Genomic DNA, 19,895 nt, shown 5'->3' on the forward strand with positions numbered 1-19,895 from the left:
ATGTACATATATTAAACATAGTTTTCACAATATGTATAATTTGTTAATTTAAGCACTAGATCCTTTTTTCAATATGTTTGTAAATATATGTTTGTCATGCTTGTAATGTACTGTACTGCTGCTGTAAAAAAGTTGATTTTTGAGGCATTTATGTTCTCTGTAATGTATGCCGATGCGATAAACTTGAACCTGAAACGCCCTATTGTAAATCAACCCATTATCCAAATGCATTATGCAGGCAAAATAATTGGATCAGATCATTTTCACAAATTTTCCATCATAAGTGCCTGATACTACCTGGCAGATCATGAGATGGCCACTGTGCTGTTTGCTGGAGCCCAAAGATCATGAAGGAAAATTGGAAGAATCAGAATCAGGTTTATTATCATCAGCATGTGACATGAAATTTGTTAACTTAGCAGCAGCAGTTCAATGCAATACGTAATCTAGCAGAGAAAAAAATAAAATATAAACAAGTAAATCAATTATGTATACTGAATAGATTTTTTTTTAAACATGCAAAAACAGAAATACTGTATATTAAAAAAGTAAGGTAGTGCCCAAAGATTCAATGTCCATTTAGGAATCGGATGGCAGAGGGGAAGAAGTTGTTCCTGAATCACTGAGTGTGTGCCTTCAGGCTTCTGTACCTCCTACCTGATGGTAACAGTGAGAAAAGGGCATGCCCTGGGTGCTGGAGGTCCTTAGTAAAGGATGCTGCCTTTCTGAGACACCGCTCCTTAAAGATGTCTTGGGTACTTTGTAGGCTAGTACCCAAGATGGAGCTGACTAGATTTACAACCTTCTGCAGCTTCTTTCGGTCCTGTGTAGTAGCTCCTCCATACCAGACAGTGATGCAGCCTGTCAGAATGCTCTCCACATTACAACTATAGAAGTTTTTGAGTGTATTTGTTGACATGCCAATTCTCTTCAAACTCCTAATAAAGTATAGCCGCTGTCTTGCCTTCTTTATGACAACATTGATATGTTGGGACCAGGTTAGATCCTCAGAGATCTTGACACCTAGGAACTTGAAACCGCTCACTCTCTCCACTTCTGATCCCTCTGAGGATTGGTATGTGCTCCTTCATCTTACCCTTCCTGAAGTCCACAATCAGCTCTTTCGTCTTACTGACATTGAGTGCCAGGTTGTTGCTGCGACAGCACTCCACTAGTTGGCATATCTCACTCCTGTACGCCCTCTCGTCACCACCTGAGATTCTACCAACAATGGTGGTATTGTCAGCAAATTTATAGATGGTATTTGAGCTATGCCTAGCCACACAGTCATATGTGAGAGTAGAGCAGTGGGCTAAGCACACACCCCTGAGGTGCGCCAATGTTGTTTGTCAGTGAGGAGGAGATGTCATCACCAATCCGCACATATTGTGGACTTCCAGTTAGGAAGTCGAGGATCCAGTTGCAGAGGGAGGTACAGAGGCCCAGGTTCTGCAACTTCTCAATCAGGATTGTGGGAATGATGGTATTAAATGCTGAGCTATCGTCGATGAACAGCATCCTGACGTAGGTGTTTGTGTTGTGTAGGTGGCCTAAAGCCGTGCAGAGAGCCATTGAGACTGCATCCGCTGCTGACCTATTGTGGTGATAGGCAAATTGCAATAGACAAGGATATCCTATTCTTTAAGCACTTTCCATTACGTGGTTGCAAGGCAGGCTTAGCAGAGATGTTACAGGAGGCAGTTCACCTGCACAGCTTATCCCATTGGCTTATCCAGGGCAATGTGCAATATGCAAATCTCATCACGGTAAAATAGAAATGGTCATGAAACTCCTATCATCTTATTACAACACTTTAAATAAATGTCTAACGCCCAATCCATCATCTTTAATTAACAACGGACTTGATAGTTGCTAGAATTTTACGATGCTACTGTAACTCATCAACACCTTCCATGTATTTGCAAATATTATTTTTTTCTCTGGGGAGCTGGGTGAAATGCTTACCTGATCTCCTATTTCTGCCCTGTTTATCTGCCTCTGTTCGCTTAGACGTTGCCTGATCTAAAGGTCCATAAAAAGGTACATGTGGCAAAGACAGACAGACAGAGAAGAGGAAAATAAAAGGTAAGTGTGACAGAAGTATGAAAATTTCCAGAAAGAAACGTCTAAAGGTACAATAAATAAAAGATCAAAGTGTTAAGCAAATGAAAGCAGAGTGGCTCTGAAAGGGAGACAGTATTATCCCAATGCAGACTGCAATTTAAAAACCTCTGAGTAAAGAAAAGGAGCTCAAGATATATCAAAATAAATAGAGTTAGAGGGTCTCTAATTTAATTTCTAAAAAGCTTTCTAAAGATATAAATACTAATGCATTTTAACTGCCATCTTACAGCATTTCTGTTCTGTTTACTTTTGCTGTGCTTGACGACGTGCATTTTGAATTATATTTTATGAACTTATAGTATAACATTTTGGTTTACGTGCTGTGTGTGATACTGTATGTTGTGTGGGTGCTCCACGGTCCAGAAGAACATTGTTTCATTTGTTGTATGGTATATATGTATAGTCAGATAACATTAAACTTGAACTTGGATTAAAGTACAACCAAACGTAGATACGATGTTAAAGCTGAGAATGATTCCGAGAATGTTTTAAACCATTGCAATTACTGCTGTATGTACTGATTTATACGATAATATCACCTGACAATAGAAAACTCCTAACCTATTCTCAAGAGCACTGCTTCAGCTTACTTTCACCACTAGAATAACCCAGGCAGTGGAGAAAAGAGGAGTGAACTTTGATTATTACATTTTTAGGACATTTCAGAGTTTAAACAAAAATCTCAATTTCTCAGTTTTGAAAAGAATTATCACTAAACCAAATGTGAAGTGTTGCACCTTGGTAGCCCAAATGCAAAGGGACAATACATTGACAAGGGCAAGATCCTTAGGAGTAGTGATGAGCAGAGGATTGGGGTCCAAGTTCATAGTGTCCTGAAAGTGGCTACTCAGGTTGATGGGTAGTTCAGAAACAGGGTTGCCAACTGTCCCGTATTTGCCAGGACATCCTGTATATTGGGCTAAATTGGTTTGTCCCATACGGGACCGCCCTTGTCCCGTATTTCCCCCGCTAAGGTAGAGCATTCCTATGAAACCGTTTGTAAGCGGAAATGGCGCAAAGCGAAGAAGCAATTACCATTATTTTATATGGGAAAAAAAAATTGAGCGTTCCCAGACCCAAAAAATAACCTACCAAATCATACCAAATAACATATAAAACCTAAAATATCACTAACATATTGTAAAAGCAGGAATGATATGATAAATACACAACCTATATAAAGTAGAAATAATGTATGTACAGTATAGTTTCACTTAGAATCGGGAAGATTAAACCAAAACCAATTTGTAGAAAAAAATCAGCATGTACACGCATGCACACGTCACATATGCACACATCACGCATGCACACGTCACATATGCACACGTCACGCATGCACACGTCACATATGCACACACAGGTGCCTAGGGTTGGCAACTTTCTCACTCCCAAATAAGGAACAAAAGTAGAAGTCAAATACGGGACACGTGTTTACCCCAAGAAAGACTACCATGACCGTGAAGCCTTGCGTGGGCACCTGTGTGCGCATGCATGACGTGCCCATACGTGGCGTGCACATGTATGTATGTGCCGATTTTTTTCTACAAATCGGTTTTGGCTTAATCTTCCCGATTCTGTTCAGTGAAACTACACTGTATATACATTATTTCACTTTATATAGGCTGTGTGTTTTTCATATCATTCCTGCCTTTACTATATGTTAGTGTTATTTTAGTTCTTATGTGTTATTTGGTATGATTTGGTAGGTTATTTTTTGGGCTGGGAACGCTCAAAAAATTTTCCCATGTAAATTAATGGTAATTGCTTCTGCGCTTTACGCCATTTTGGCTTACAAACAGTTTCATAGGAACGCCTATCTTAGCGGGGGAAATACAGGACAAGGGCGGTCCCATATGGGACAAATCAATTTAGCCCAATATACGGGACGTCCCGGCTAATATGGGACAGTTGGCAACCCTACAGGTGCCTGGCTTCATGGTCATGGTAGTCTTTCTCGGGGTAAAAACAAGTGTTCCGTATTTGACTGCTACTTTTGTCCCTTATTTGGGAGTGAGAAAGTTGGCAACTCTATTCAGAAAGCATACAGCATGCTTGTCTTTATAAGTCAAGGCACTGAGTTTAAAAGTCAGGAAGTTATGTGCAGCTTTATAAAACTCTAGTTAGGCCACATCATGGTCACTCCTCTCTCCATGGCGCTGAGGCTATGAAGACTGCCCTGGCTGCTGTGCTTTCTGCCCATTAATATAATGAACTGATAAGCAAGGCTATTGGCCTACTCCAGGGTTCAGATCTGACTCAATTTTCATTTGGAATGTTGGTGTTCACTTCAATTGCTTGCATGTTTTCTGTATCTTTTTTCCTTTATCTCGTCCATCGAGTGTTCGTCTTTTATTTTAATTCTTTTGTTTTCTTTCGGAATTCCTGTTTTGTGGCTACCTGTGAGCAAGCAAATCTCAAGGTTGTATAATTTATACACTCTTTGATAATAAATGAACCTTGAATCTGGAGTATTGCATACAGTTCTGGTTGCTCCATTACAGGAAGGATCTCAAGGCTTTGGAGAAGGTTCAGAAGAGGCTTACCAGGACACTGCCTAGATCAGAGGGCATTTATTATAAAGGAGAGGTTGGATAAACTTGGCTTGTTTTCTCTAGAGCAGTGGAGGTTAAAGGGAGGCTTATAAGATTTCCTATAGCTGGAATGTCAATACCAGAGGGCCTACATTTAAGGTGAGGAGGGATAGGTTCAAAGATGATGTGAGGGGCAAGTTTTCTTCACACAGAGAGTGGTGGGTGCTTGGAATGTGCTGCCTGGGCTGGTAGTAGAGGCAGATACATTACGGATTTTTAAGAAATGTTCAGGTAGGCACTCAAATGTGAGGAAAATGGAAGGATATGGATATTGTGTGGCAGAAGGGATTAGTTTAGTTGGCCATTTGATTACTAATTTAATTGGTCTGGCACCACAATTTGGGCTGAAAAGGCCTGTTCTATGTTCTGAGTTCCAATACGGTTTCTGATGTAGGCTGTAAATGAGGGTAGCTTACAAAGAATTTCACAGCCAGATCAGACACAATATATCCTGTTAAACTGTTTGTAATAATCTGCACCTTCTATTAAGAATTTAGCAATGTTGTAATTAGCATAACTTAAATACTTGGTAACATGTACTTAAGGATCTTCAAGGTTAGACTTCTGTTGTGCCTATTCTATAGATACCCTTAGCTGTTTTCGTACCTCAAAGGATACACTTTCTGGTTTGTAATGATATTTCTACCTGAATGTACAAATTAAACCATCACATACCATTACAGTATGTTTGTGTTCTTTGTGCATAGAACAGGCTGAAGGGCCTGGTTCTGTGCTGTATTTTGCTATGACTCCTCTGACACTGGTCTGGAATCCAAAATAAATTTATTTCGGTAAATTACATTTTGGAAAATTCTGATTTAGACATTATTAAACTAAAAGTGCACATCTGCACCATTTCACCTACCATTGTGCCAGAATTTGATCTTGATTGCAAAAAGAGATGAGATTTTTTATGTTACCTTGCTTTAAGTATTAACTTTACTCTAAAAGTCCTTTGTAGTGTAAAGGATTGTGCAGAGCGAAGCCCATCACATCACCATAAGCAAAATCCTCTCTATAGTATTTCAAGATAGAAACATAGAAACGTAGAAAATAGGTGCAGGAGTAGGCCATTCGGCCCTTCGAGCCTGCACCGCCATTCAGTACGATCATGGCTGATCATCCAACTCAGAACCCTGCACCAGCCTTCCCTCCATACCCCCAATCCCTTTAGCCACAAGGGCCATATCTAACTCCCTCTTAAATATAGCCAATGAACTGGCCTCAACTGTTTCCTGTGGCAGAGAATTCCACAGATTCACCACTCTCTGTGTGAAGAAGTTTTTCCTAATCTCGGTCCTAAAAGGCTTCCCCTTTATCCTCAAACTGTGACTCCTCGTTCTGGACTTCCCCAACATCGGGAACAATCTTCCTGCATCTAGCCTGTCCAATCCCTTTAGGATTTTATACCTTTTAATAAGATCCCCCTTCATCCGCAAACTTGGAGATGCTGCATTTAATTCCCTCATCCAAGTCATTAATATATATTGTAAACAACTGGGGTCCCAGCACTGAGCCTTGCGGTACCCCACTAGTCACCGCCTGCCATTCTGAAAAGGTCCCGTTTACTCCCACTCTTTGCTTCCTGTCTGCCAACCAATTCTCTATCCACATCAATACCATACCCCCAATACTGTGTGCTTTAAATTTGCACACTAATCTTTTGTGTGGGACCTTGTCAAAAGCCTTTTGAAAATCCAAATATACCACATCCACTGGTTCTCCCCTATCCACTCTACTAGTTACATCCTCAAAAAACTCTATGAGATTCGTCAGACATGATTTTCCTTTCACAAATCCATGCTGACTTTGTCCGATGATTTCAACGCTTTCCAAATGTGCTGTTATCACATCTTTGATAACTGACTCTAGCAGTTTCCCCACCACCGATATTGGGCTAACCAGTCTATAATTCCCCGGTTTCTCTCTCCCTCCTTTTTTAAAAAGTGGAGTTACATTAGCCACCCTCCAATCCTCAGGAATTCGTCCAGAATCTAAAGAGTTTTGAAAAATTATCACTAATGCATCCACTATTTCTTGGGTTACTTCCTTAAGCACTCTGGGATGCCGACCATCTGGCCCTGGGGATTTATCTGCCTTTAATCCCTTCAATTTACCTAACACCACTTCCCTACTAACATGTATTTCCCTCAGTTCCTCCATCTCACTAGACCCTCTGTCCCCTACTATTTCCGGAAGATTATTTATGTCCTCCTTAGTGAAGACAGAACCAAAGTAATTATTCAATTGGTCTGCCATGTCCTTGTTCCCCATAATCAATTCACCCATTTCTGTCTGCAGGGAACCTACATTTGTCTTAACCAATCTTTTTCTTTTCACATATCTATAAAAGTTTTTACAGTCAGTTTTTATGTTCCCTGCCAGTTTTCTCTCATAATCTTTTTTCCCCTTCCTAATTAAGCCCTTTGTCCTCCTCTGCTGAATTCTGAATTTCTCCCAGTCCTCAGGTGAGCCACTTTTTCTGGCTAATTTGTATGCTTCTTCTTTGGAATTGATACTATCCCTAATTTCCCTTGTCAGCCACAGGTGCACTACCTTCCTTGATTTATTCTTTTGCCAAACTGGGATGAACAATTGCTGTAGTTCATCCATGCGATCTTTAAATGCTTGCCATTGCATATCCACCGGCAACCCTTTAAGTGTCATTTGCCAGTCTATCTTAGCTAATTCACGTCTCATACCTTCAAAGTTACCCATCTTTAAGTTCAGAACCTTTGTTTCTGAATTAACTATGTCACTCTCCATCTTAATGAAGAATTCCACCATATTATGGTCACTCTTACCCGAGGGGCCTCTCACGACAAGATTGCTAATTAACCCTTCCTCACTGCTCAATACCCAGTCTAGAATAGCCTGCTCTCTATTTGGTTCCTCGACACGTTGGTTCAAAAAACCATCCCGCATACATTCCAAGAAATCCTCTTCCTCAGCACCTTTACCAATTTGGTTCACCCAATCTATATGTAGATTGAAGTCACCCATTATAACTGCTGTTCCTTTATTGCACATATTTCTAATTTCCTGTTTAATACCATCCCCAACCTCACTACTACTGTTAGGTGGCCTGTACACAACTCCCACCAGTGTTTTCTGCCTCTGAGCATTACACAGCTCTACCCATATTGATTCCACATCCTCCTGGCTAATATTCTTCCTTTCTATTGCGTTAATCTCCTCTCTAACCAGCAACGCCACCCCACCTCCTTTTCTTTCATGTCTATCCCTCCTGAATATTGAATATTCCTGAATGTTGAGCTCCCATCCTTGGTCACCCTGGAGCCATGTCTCTGTGACCCCAACTATATCATATTCATTAATAACAATCTGCACTTTTAATTCATCCACCTTGTTACGAATGCTCCTTGCATTGACACACAAAGCCTTCGGGCTCGCTTTTACAACACTCTTAGCCCTTATACAATTATGTTGAAAGGTGGCCCTTTTTGATTTTTGCCCTGGATTTACCGGCCTGCCACTTTTACTTTTCACCTTACTACTTTTTGCTTCTACCCTCATTTTACACCCCTGTCTCCCTGCACTGGTTCCCATCCCCCTGTTGTGAACTAACCTCCTCTCTTCTAGTCTCTTTAATTTGATTCCCACCACTCAACCATTCTAGTTTAAAGTCACCTCAGTAGCTCTCACAAATCTCCCCGCCAGGATATTGGTCCACCTAGGATTCAAGTGTAACCCGTCCTTTTTGTACAGGTCACGCCTGCGCCAAAAGAGGTCCCAATGATCCAAAAACTTGAATCCCTGCCCCCTGCTCCAATCCCTCAGCCACACATTTATCCTCCACCTCATCGCATTCCTACTCTCACCGTCGCGTGGCACAGGCAGTAATCCTGAGATTACTACCTTTACAGTCCTTTTTCTCAACTCGCTTCCTAACTCCCTATATTCTCCTTTCAGGACCTCTTCCCTTTTCCTACCTATGTCATTGGTACCTATTTGTACCACGACCTCTGGCTCCTCACCCTCCCACTTCAGGATATCTTGGACACGATCAGAAATATCCTGGAACCTGGCACCAGGGAGGCAAACTACCATCTGGGTCTCTGGACTGCATCCACAGAATCGCCTATCTGACCCCCTTACTATCGAGTCCCCTATTACAACTGCCCTCCTCTTCCTTTCCCTACCCTTCTGAGCTACAGGGCCGGACTCTGTGCCAGAGGCACGGCCACTGTCGCTTCCCCCAGGGAAGCTGTCCCCCCCCCCAACAGTACTCAGATGAAACTGGTATCTTTTTCATAATGTCCAAATAATATTTGCTACATGTCTGAGCTGAGAACCAGGATTTTGTGTGTGTTACTCTGGATTTCTAACATCTCTAGAATCTCTTGGGTTTATCACTTTTATTGTCAGGGTTAGAAATTTGTTCTATTAATGCAAGATTTACATTTTAGTAACTTTTTAAAATGCATTGAATTATTTTTAACAGTTAAAGTAATCATCAACTGAGCGTCAAATACTCAAAAAGGGTCCCAAAAGCATTAATTAATTAATTTTCTTATTTGCCTCAATTATAAGCAGTGTTATGTTAGAAACATCCATTTTCCCTGTGAGTCTAGTCTCTGAATATTCTTGAGTCTTTGGGTGTATTGATATGCTTCTGAAGACCTGGCTATCAAATGCCTATATGAATCCAAGTCTGGATTAGGTACTGATGCAACTTCTAAATCTGTAAACTTGAGTTTCAGGAACATATGGGGCGTGATGGTGTCTAGTTCCATAGAGAGAGCTAGATAAAAATATCTGACTGCAATGAAATGTAATTCCACAAGTAAGATCACCTCTGAATGTTCTTTACAGTTGGCTGAAGACGTCATAGTTGAGCTTCTTAGTAACTGAATGAAGACACCCAAACAGTAGATGATCATTCTGCTTAGGAATGTTCCACATTCAGCAGAGTTTGTGATGAGCTAATGCACTCAAGAGCAGAAGGGAAATGTTTTCTGTTCCTGATTGCCATCTGGTGGTTTTTATAAGAGCTACAGACTGCAGGGTCATTGGTTAAGCTGTGATGCCCCCTGTAGTTGAACAGCCTGCCAATTCTAAATGTCAACCGTTGTGCCCAAGTAATTGGAAGTGTTACACAATGGAGGGAAGAAGTGGAGAGAAAATTGTTAGTTTAATCATGGATTCTTGTCCAACATGCCTCAAATTTAAAATCTTGCATCTTCTTCTTTCCTTGCAACTCACCCTTTCTCCAAAATTCCAGTACCACTCTATATATATATTACGAATTACTCTCAAAGTATCCCTCTTCTTAGGAGCAGAATGTGACTGCTGTTATACTTTACTTTTAACATGGGTGACAGAGAATAACTTTCTTACAGTCAAAACAAGGCAAAATACATGCAGTCCAGTCTTTGCTCCAGACACTGGCTAGTCTGTGTAGTTAATTGCACCTTCATATCTTATGGTTCTTTGTTACCTTTGGTCGGCCCTTTCCTGTTCAGCATGGCCTGCTGCTCCTCAGAAACATTCAAGCGCCGGACCACGTCTGCCAGCGCAGACTTCAGCAGCTGAATCTCATCCTCCTGCATCTGGACTCTCTGCTCCAGAGAGGCGATTCGGTCGGTGACCTCCATGCTGCTGGCTGCAGAAGCACTGTCATCTGAGGGAAGAGGACAATACACACTGAGGAGACAATGAGCAAGAGACTCCGAAATCTGACAGAAGAGTGCTAAGGTCAACTTCAGCGAGTAATGGATGCGCCAGTCACCTTGAGAGCAGTCACCTTGTCTCAGCTCAAACTGCTTTGTCTGTGTGTGTTTCTAATTTTCTTTTATAGCCTGCGAGAGAAGCAGCTGATTAACTGACCGCATAATCATTTCTTAAAATACTTATCTGACTGAGGATTGGTCACACAAAGCAGTTCTTACATTGAGTTTGATTCAGCTGGCAACAATATAAAGGTAAAAAACAAAATACTCAACATTGCCTTAAAGACAATGCAAAAAAAATGGGTCTCCCTAGCCACTGATCTTAGTAATTCAACAAATTCGCTTTGATTGCATCTCAGGTAATGCATAGCTAACATCCCTCAATAATCAAGTGGCTTAGGGATTACCTTAGAGATTTATACTTTTTAGTAGTTATCTCACAATGTACAGGAAATCATATTTACGACAAGGAACAATATTGCAGGGAGGGAGTGGGAAGTATCAAATGCAGCAAACAAGTAGTACTAAACTACTTGGTCAGTGGTTAGCACAGTGTTCTACGACATTGTTCACAGTACATTCTTTAAACTCTGGGCATACCTTTCCGACAAGCTATGTGACAATGGGAGGTACAGTGCTGATATAATATGTCTTACTCTATTCATTTTCTGGAATAACTGACACTGTTCCTCAACAAACTGCGGTCCCCTGTCAGTGACGATGTGTTCTGGAACACCAATACTTCAGGAGAGGCTTCTCAACACGTCAACAGTGTGAGAGGCTTTTGGGAACTCTTCTGGCCACTTTGTAGCTGTATCAACTACTACCAAGAAACTTGTGCCTATGAATCATCTGGAAAAGTCCACATGAATCCTCTGCCAGAGCAATACAGACCATTCCCAGGAATGGAGAAGGTGTACCTTTGGCATCTTCTGGGTGTGTGGACATTGCAAACAGTACATGGCAAGCTTTTCAATTTGCTGACCTATCCCAGGCTACCAGGTGAAACTTTGAGCCAACACTTTCATTTTGACCATGCCTAGTTGACCATCATGTAGCTCCTCCAACACTTTAGCTCTCAGCTTGGATGGTACAAAAACTCGCAATCCCCACATAAGACAACCCCAGTCATGGGCAAGTTCGTCACGGTGTTGGTAAAAATGGGGGAACTGAAATTACTGCTGCACATTCCAACCACTTTGGGTTGCCATGTTGTCCTGATTTCTGGTTTCCCTTTGGGTTCATCTCTACCACAACAGGGAGACTTTTGATTTGCAATAAGGGGAATATATCAAGAGGAATGTCCTCTTTTGTAAATTTTCAGCTATTTCCTTTTCCAAGTGTAAATGGGACAATCCATCAGTATTTCCATGATTTGTTGTAATTGCATCCTCCAGAAAACACCTCTGTATTTGTGCTGCTGATGTTAATGGAACACCTCCCGTGGACTTAAAATGAAACTAGTGGTTGATGATCAGTAATGAGGATAAATGTTCTCCCATACAAGTACTGATTGAAATATTTTATACCCCAGACCAATCTCTGTCAATCTGTGCATAATTTTCCTCTGTCATGGTCAGAGGACATAATGCTAAGCTATGGAGTGTTCACGTCTATCACTCATATTATGTGACATGACTGCACCTATACCAAAGGGCCTGGTGACACAGGCAACCTTCACTGGGTAAAGTGGATCATAATGTGTGAGTACAATGTCTGATGTTACCATTTCCTTCACCTTTTGGAAAGCTACCTCACACTGTTTTTTTCCCCCATTGGCATTTCTTTCCGATCAAGGGGTAGAGTTTGCAGGAACCTATTATTGTAATTGACAAACCCTAAAAAGGACCAAAGTGCGACACATCCTTGGGTCTTGGGGCATCCACCACAGCTTGAAATTTCTCAACACGCTTGTGCAAATCTTGTGCGTCAATGGTGTGGCTGCAGTAAGTGATGCTTGATTTAAAGAATTCATACTTGTCATATCATGCTTTGAGCCCATAATATTCTAATATTTTTAACACAGACTTGATATTTTGGAAATGTTCCATGTCATCTTCAGCAGTAACAATGATGTCACCCAGGTAACACTGAGTGCCTGGGCAGCTTTACTGCACCTGCACCATAGCTTTATGCCAAATTGTAGGTGCAGATCCTACTCCAAAGATAAGCCCTTTGTGAGTGTTTATGGTGAGACACACTTTGGACTCTTCTTCCATCTCTGTCTGTCTGTAGGTAGGCCTCAGCTAAGTCCAATTTGCTGAAGTGTTTCCCCTCCAGAAAAATTTGCTCTAATACCCTCTATCCTGGGCAGAGGGTATTGATCTACTTTCAGTACTGGGTTGATGGTGACCTTGAAATCACCACAGATCCTAACAGACCCAGCTTTCTTGGCCTCTGGAGCTGCCGGCATTGCCCATGGGCAAAACCTTGGAAAAAATTCTTTCAGCCTTCATGCAATCCAGCTCACTGGCTACTTAATCCCAGATGATATAAGGAACCGGATGGGCTTTGTAAAACTTGGTTGTGGCATTTTCATTTAAGACTATTTTACCCTTGATATGTTTAACTTTTCCAATGCCATCCTTGAACACTGCTGCAGCATCATCCAGTACCTTTAATGCACTTTCAGTCGATTGTGGCATGCACATTATGGTGGATGTCCAATCAAATTGTAGTTGTCTCAGCCAATTAACAGCCCCACAATGTTGGGCCTCCTGTTTTTACCACATACAAGCCCAATGTGGCTTGTTAGTTGTATTTCACTGTTAGGAATGTTAATACCACAGGAGTAATCTTTTCTCTAGTGTAAATTCTTAATTGGATATCTGTGGGCTTCAGCTCAATATCTTTGAAATGCTGTTCAAACTCATTTTGTGGAATGACCAAAACAGCCAAGCCAGTGTCCAATTAATTAATTTGCCATTCATTTCTGGTGTAAGCCATACTGCTTGTCATTAGTTATTTTACACATTGTAAATCTCAAGCCTATCTAATCCTATGTCACTCTCATTTTCATCAACAGCATGCTGATTAGTGCTTTTTTTGAAACTGCAGCTTGACATTTTATCTCTTTCTCTTCCCTTTTTATTTTATTTACCGGACATGCTCTTTGTCTGTGTCCTACTTTGTTGCATTTTCTGCAAATTTACCCTTTAAACCTGCATTGGTCTGATTTATGTAAGCCCCTGCACAATGGTAATACAATTTGTTTGACCAGTCAGGTTTCTGTTTAGACATTGCGATTTTGTTCACACTCACTTTCATTCCTGACTGCAACTCAATTGCGTCTCTGGCTGCTCTTTGCATTGACACAGTGATTTCAACTGCTCCTTTAAATGTAAGTTGTGCTTCAGTTGGGAGCCATTTCTGAATGCTGTCCCATAAGATTCCACAAACTAAATGATCTCTCAGGGCATCATTCAGCCCATTATCGAACTGACGATGTTTTAGACAATTTCTTCAATTCATCCACATAAGATGAAATGGACTCTCCTTTTTTTATTCCACTTATGAAACCTAATGTGTTCTGCAAGCAACAATGGTTTTGATTATGAATATTCCCACGTTACATTCACAATATCAGTAAAGCTCATTTCGACTGGTTTTATTGGGAGCAGGTAAACATCTAAATTGTATGTTTTTCCACCTATGGCACTCAGCAACACTGGCACTCATTTTTTATTAGCTACTTTATTTGTTTCAAAATACTGCTCAATTCATTCAGTGTAGATCATGCAATTGATTGTTGTGCAATCAAATTCATCTATCTTTCCAATGTAGTCAGCCATTGCTGCTTTTAATTTACTTATTTATTATTATCACCCAATATTCACTGTTTGTAAACCAGTGTTAATTTTGTCCGTTTTCTGCCTTTTTCAATGCTTCAGAAGGTAGGTAGCTGTCTCAGGTTTGTTCTAAAACTTCCTCATCAAAACTGTTATGTTTTGTAAGTCCAGAAATTAATCGAATAAAAAACACAGGTGTCCGGAATATTTGGCTACTGAGTTTTTCTTTAGTAAAATGCACACATATGATGTGGCGGCAAAATGACATATACCATTCATATACTTCTTACATTCAACCCGTAATGAATTATGTAAACAACAATCAAACAATATATTTGCAATGTTACTCAAATATTAAATTCACTACACAGAGGAGTTCTTCGAAATTAAGTCCAGATCCTGATTATAAACTGAAAATCATTTCTGCATGTGAATCAATAATTCCATTTTCTAAAGTTGTTTCTCAAAAATGGACATTGCATTACATTGAAAGCATTCGGGTGGCTTGGCAACATACTAGAGAAACTGTGATTTGGGATAGATCTACTGGATTTCTGCAAAATTGACAGGAGTAACAGCAAAGAGTTATTGAAAGAAAATGCTTCTTCATGAAATTGGACAGTTAAGTGTAAGATTCTATCTACAAAGTTTACTCTATGGTTATGCTAAACCTGAAAGGAACTGGGAATAGCAATGTATGTACTGTACTATTTTCAGTTCTTTAAAGGATTAAAATTACTAGAGAACTCAGATTCCAAAAGAAGAATTCCCTTGCGACGTAGGAATCTCCACCATAAGCGGTATTATAGTTGTAAAATGTAGGTCACAACCTGGTCATTGAAAAGGTTTTATGACAGAAAGGATTTGTGAGGGCTTAAACTGGCTAACAAGCTTAACAGCTCAATGGCAAAAAACGTCGAGGCATACACATTTATTTCTGCTTGTCTGTGGCTTCCGTATTTTCTTTGCAAAGTAACTGTCACTAAGAAAGAAAGTCACGAATCGGACATAATCTATACTTTTGTTGTTAGGATTTGCGTGGTGCATTGAAAAATAAAATTCTTTTCACAGTTTGCATTTTACTTTCTAATTCACCACACCAAGAAATAGAAAAAGTTAGGAACCTGATCCGAATTTGTGCAGAGGAAGGAAATCTTTGCCACTGGGTGTAATGTGCACATCTGAATTAGTTCTGACTGCCTGGCTTTGACTTTCTATCATCATCCTTAACTTGAGGTATTCTATCTATATTACAAACAGAGAAAATCTGCAGAAGCTGGAAATCTGAACAACACACACAAAATGCTGGAGGAACTCGAAAAGCCAGGCAGCATCTATGGAAAAGAGTGCAGTTGACGTTTCGGACCAAAACCCTTCGGCAGGACTGGACTCTGTTCTCAGATGCTGCTTGGCCTCCGGCATTTTGTGTGTATTAATCTATCTACAGCAGTGAACAGAGAAAGACTGAGGATTACTCTGAGATATCACATGTGAAATGGCTTTGCTTCGACCAACCAATGATGTCATTAAAGTGCAAATCAGCAAAGTTCAAAGTAAATTTCATTATCAAAGTACACATATATCACCATCTTCTACCTCGAGATTAACTTTCTTGCAGGCATTCATAGTAGAACAAGGAAATACAACTGAATCAATAAAAAACTACGGACAAACAAAGACTGGCAAACAACCAATGTACGAATGAAGACAAACTGGGCAAGTACAAAAATATATAGTCATAATAATAAATAAGTAAATAGACGAAGAATATGAGTTACAGGGCTCTTGAAAGTGAGTCCATAGATTGCAGAGTCAGTTCTGTGTTGAAGTGAGTGAAGTTATCCACTGTTTTTGAACCTGATGGTGTGAGACCTAAGGCTCCTGTATCTCCTTCCCAATGGCAGCAGCAAAAAAGAACGATCATGGCTTGGATACATAGAAACATAGAAAATAGGTGTAGGAGTAGGCCATTTGGCCCTTCAAGCCTGCACCGCCATTCAGCATGATCATGGCTGATCATGCAACTCAGAACCCTGCACCAGCCTTCCCTCCATACCCCCTGATCCCTTTAGCCACAAGGGCCATATCTAACTCCCTCTTAAATATAGCCAATGAACTGGCCTCAACCGTTTCCTGTGGCAGAGAATTCCACAGATTCACCACTCTCTGTGTGAAGAAGTTTTTCCTCATCTCGGTCCTAAAAGGCTTCCCCTTTATCCTTAAACTGTGACCCCTCGTTCTGGACTTCCCCAACATCGGGGACAATCTTCCTGCATCTAGCCTGCCCGATCCCTTTAGGATTTTATACGTTTCGATAAGTTCAACCCTCAATCTTCTAAATTCCAGCAAGTATAAGCCTAGTCGATCCAGTCTTTCTTCATATGAAAGTCCTGCCATCCCAGGATTCAATCTGGTGAACCTTCTTTGTACTCCCTCTATGGCAAGGATGTCTTTCCTCAGGTGAGGGGACCAAAACTGCACACAATATACTGGGGGTTGTTGATGCTACTTTCTTGTGACAGCGCCCCTTGTCGATGTGATCAATGTTGAATACATAGCAGATAGTGAATAAGAACATTTTTATGAACTGGAATTCACTGCCTGAAAGGACAGCTTGGGCAGGCTCACTGATAATTTATTAGAGTCAGATTTATTATCATGTACTTAGATTATGTGAAATTTGCTGTTTTATGGCAGCAGTACATGCAAAAAAGTTACTATAAATTACAATAGATAAATAAATAGTGCACAAAAAAGGATTAAGGCAGCTTTCATGGATCATTCAGAAATCTGATTGGGGCTGGTGGGGTGGGGGGTTTGATTAAAGAATCTATTGCACACAGTAAGTGTGCATCTTCATGCTCCCTTACTTCCTCCCCAATATGAGGAAAGGTTGCACAGGTTAGGCTCATATTTGCAGTAGTTATCGACTGAAACATACCAAATCCTGAGGGATCCTGGCATAATCAATGTGGAGAAGATGTTTCTTCTTGTGAAAAAACTAAAACTAGAGGTCATTGTACAAAAATAAGTGGTTGCCTATTTAAGATAGATGAGAAGAGTTTATACTCTGTGTTTGGAACTCTCTTCCTCAAATATTATTAAGGGAGAAGTTGATATAGCTTTGTTAAGTGAGGGGGTGAAAGGTTATCGCCAGCAGACAGGACTGAGGAGTTAAGATTACAATCAGATCAGCCATGATCTTATTAAGTGGTGGAGTTGGCTTAAGGAGCTAAGTGGTCTGATCCTGCTCCTAAATCATAGGTTTGTATGTTCAACCATAGTGGGGCATCTTTCTCTGCACTTAAACTTCATACACTCTCCTCTTCTCTCTAAGGGTTCCATATGCCTGTAGTAATAATGAAATAGTTTCAAACAATTGCAGACATGAAGCTCTGTAGACATCAGTACTCCTTTATACAGACGGAATATGAGATGGTTTTGGACTGCCAGGCTCCCAGGTGCATCACCACTGCACCAGATGCATCCATTGTTACCAGGGTAATTGATTAAAAAAATTCAGCCTATGGGCAGAATCTCAACCCGAAGCTTTTTGATATCACAAAGAAGAATATTTATTTCAATTTTAGTTTCAAGCTAATAATCAAATGTACTGAAATCAAAAATGAAATAAAAAGGTAACATTAAAATAAAATTTAAAATGACTCTTCACTGTAAGCTAGATATGACACTGGCTAAGGATTTTGTGCTTTCATTTTTCTACTGTGTTCCATGAAATCTGCATTGACTCTTCTGCAAAGTAACGGGGTTTCACAGAGACATTTTGGAACGGCATGTTCTCCTCTAAAAGAGCAGCATTCTGGTTAAGTACTTGTTGGTGACTGCCAGTTGCTTTACTACTTCACCTCTCTTGCTGCTATATTCAATTACTCTCTGCAATTTGTTGCAAGCCCAGCCTGTTAGACTTCTCCTCGATCACTCCTCCATGCCTGGCAGTATAAAATGTGCCCACAGATTATCCCTTTCATTTGAGTGTTGGTAAGGATGTCCAGCAGAAGAACATAATTAGGAACAAGAGCGGGGTTATCAACCCTCTGAGCCTCATCAAGCACTTCTACCTCAATGATGCTTTTCTGCACTACTGCTAAATCTTGGATTCTCATAATGTCCAGAAATCTTTTCATCTTAGTATTGATTGGCTGCAGTGTCTTGGTCTCCACGACTCTCCAGGGTAGTGAATTAGGGCAGATAAAGGCAACTCTGTGAACACTTCTGGGCACATTGCTGAAAAGATTTGCAAAACATGAAGAAGCCGATACAGTCCTAGTGTTGGAATCAATCGGAGGGGAAGGAGGGAAGAGGAAGGGGTGGTGTGAGGCAAATGCCAGCTGGTTTTATTCAGCAGGACATACCCAGGGAGATATTAACTCAAACAGTTAAGTCTTCCTGTGAGCTTGGTGTCATTTATGTGATGCATTTAATACTCCACAATCACTTCTAGCAAAATGGCGTACACAGAGAACTTAGGCCAAACTTTATCATTCAGGTCATTAAGTAAAACAGTGGCAAGTTGCGTTGTAGCTGTATAAAGTTTTGCTTAGGCCACAATTAGAGTAACGTGTACAGTTCTGGCTGCTGGACGTGAAGGCTTTGGAAAGAGTGCAGAAGAGATCCTCAAGGATGTGCTTGGATTAGAGGGTTTTAGCTATAAGGAGAAGTTGGACAAACTTGGATTGGCCTCTGTGGAGTAAGAAGCTGACAGATAACGTGATATACGTTTATAAAATTATGAGTGGCACTGATCTTTGCCCCCACCCCAGGGGGAAATGTCAAATACCAGATGCAATAGCTTTAAGGTGAGAGGGGAAAAGATTCGAAGGAGACCTACCAGGAAGTTTTCTTTTACTTCAGGAGTGGAAAGCACCTGGAACGCGATGCCAAGGGAAGTGCTGGAGGTTCATATGATAGCAACAATTAAGAAGCATTTATACAGTACACGTACAGGTGGGGAATGGAGAGATGTAGACCTTTGACAGGTAGATGAGATTTGTTTAAATTAATATCATGTTCAGCATAGTCAACGTAGGCAGAAGGGCCCATTTCTGTGCTGTTCTAACTTGGGTAAATCCAGGAACCTGATACAATTGGTTGCATCTCTTTGCTGATGTTAAAAGTTAACGGTTACTCTGAATGGTGCGGTTCATGAAATGATCCAGCATTGTCAGAATCGAGTGAGGTAGTTAAAGGGCAATAAACTCTTCTTAGGATTCCAGCCGGGTACAAGTATCAATTTTAACTGACGTTTCAATGACAAACTCCGTCATCTTCATCAGGGATGATGCCTGGGAATGTCTAGTCCAGAGGTGTTTGTACCCTCATTGTTCATCCCTCCTGATTGGTTAGTTCTCATCCTATCACATTTAAGCTTTCCAACCATGTTTACAATCGAATTCCAGTTCTTACAGAGTGAGATCTTTGTCTTTGTTAAAGTTCTTTGTCTCTAGCTTTATTTCAATAGTTTCCTTCATCAGGTGGACCCAAAAGTCATTGACACAACATAGTAGTTTTCTGCCAAAGAAGTCAATCCTATGGCCATTGTGAATACAATGTTCTCCTACCACTGGTTTCTCCTGTTAACCCAAATGGCTACACCTCATGTGCTCCTTGACATGGGTTTCCACCGTTGTCCTGTCTGGCCGAGAAACACAGTTTTGCATTCACAGGGAATCCTGTCATCC

The 19,895-nt window shown here is 40.6% G+C and overlaps 1 protein-coding gene across 10 annotated transcripts in view; it reads right to left on the reverse strand.

Annotated features, from left to right (window-relative positions):
* Window positions 1–19,895, reverse strand: part of eml1 (EMAP like 1) — a 234,399-nt gene that overhangs the window by 77,896 nt on the left and 136,608 nt on the right. For 7 of the 10 annotated variants that reach the window (XM_063047449.1, XM_063047454.1, XM_063047422.1 and 4 more), the window contains 2 exons: window positions 10,177–10,359; window positions 1,966–2,022 (listed from right to left, as the gene is read on the reverse strand). In XM_063047449.1, the coding sequence (XP_062903519.1) occupies window positions 1,966–2,022; window positions 10,177–10,333 (214 nt within the window). In that variant the 5' untranslated portion in view covers window positions 10,334–10,359. Of the gene's footprint in view, window positions 1–1,965; window positions 2,023–10,176; window positions 10,360–10,467; window positions 10,487–19,895 lie in introns of those variants that run through there. The other 3 variants (XM_063047435.1, XM_063047430.1, XM_063047467.1) reach the window with 2 other exon arrangements.

Source organism: Mobula hypostoma, chromosome 1 (genome assembly GCF_963921235.1).
Source record: "Mobula hypostoma chromosome 1, sMobHyp1.1, whole genome shotgun sequence".
Classification (NCBI taxonomy): domain Eukaryota; kingdom Metazoa; phylum Chordata; class Chondrichthyes; order Myliobatiformes; family Myliobatidae; genus Mobula; species Mobula hypostoma.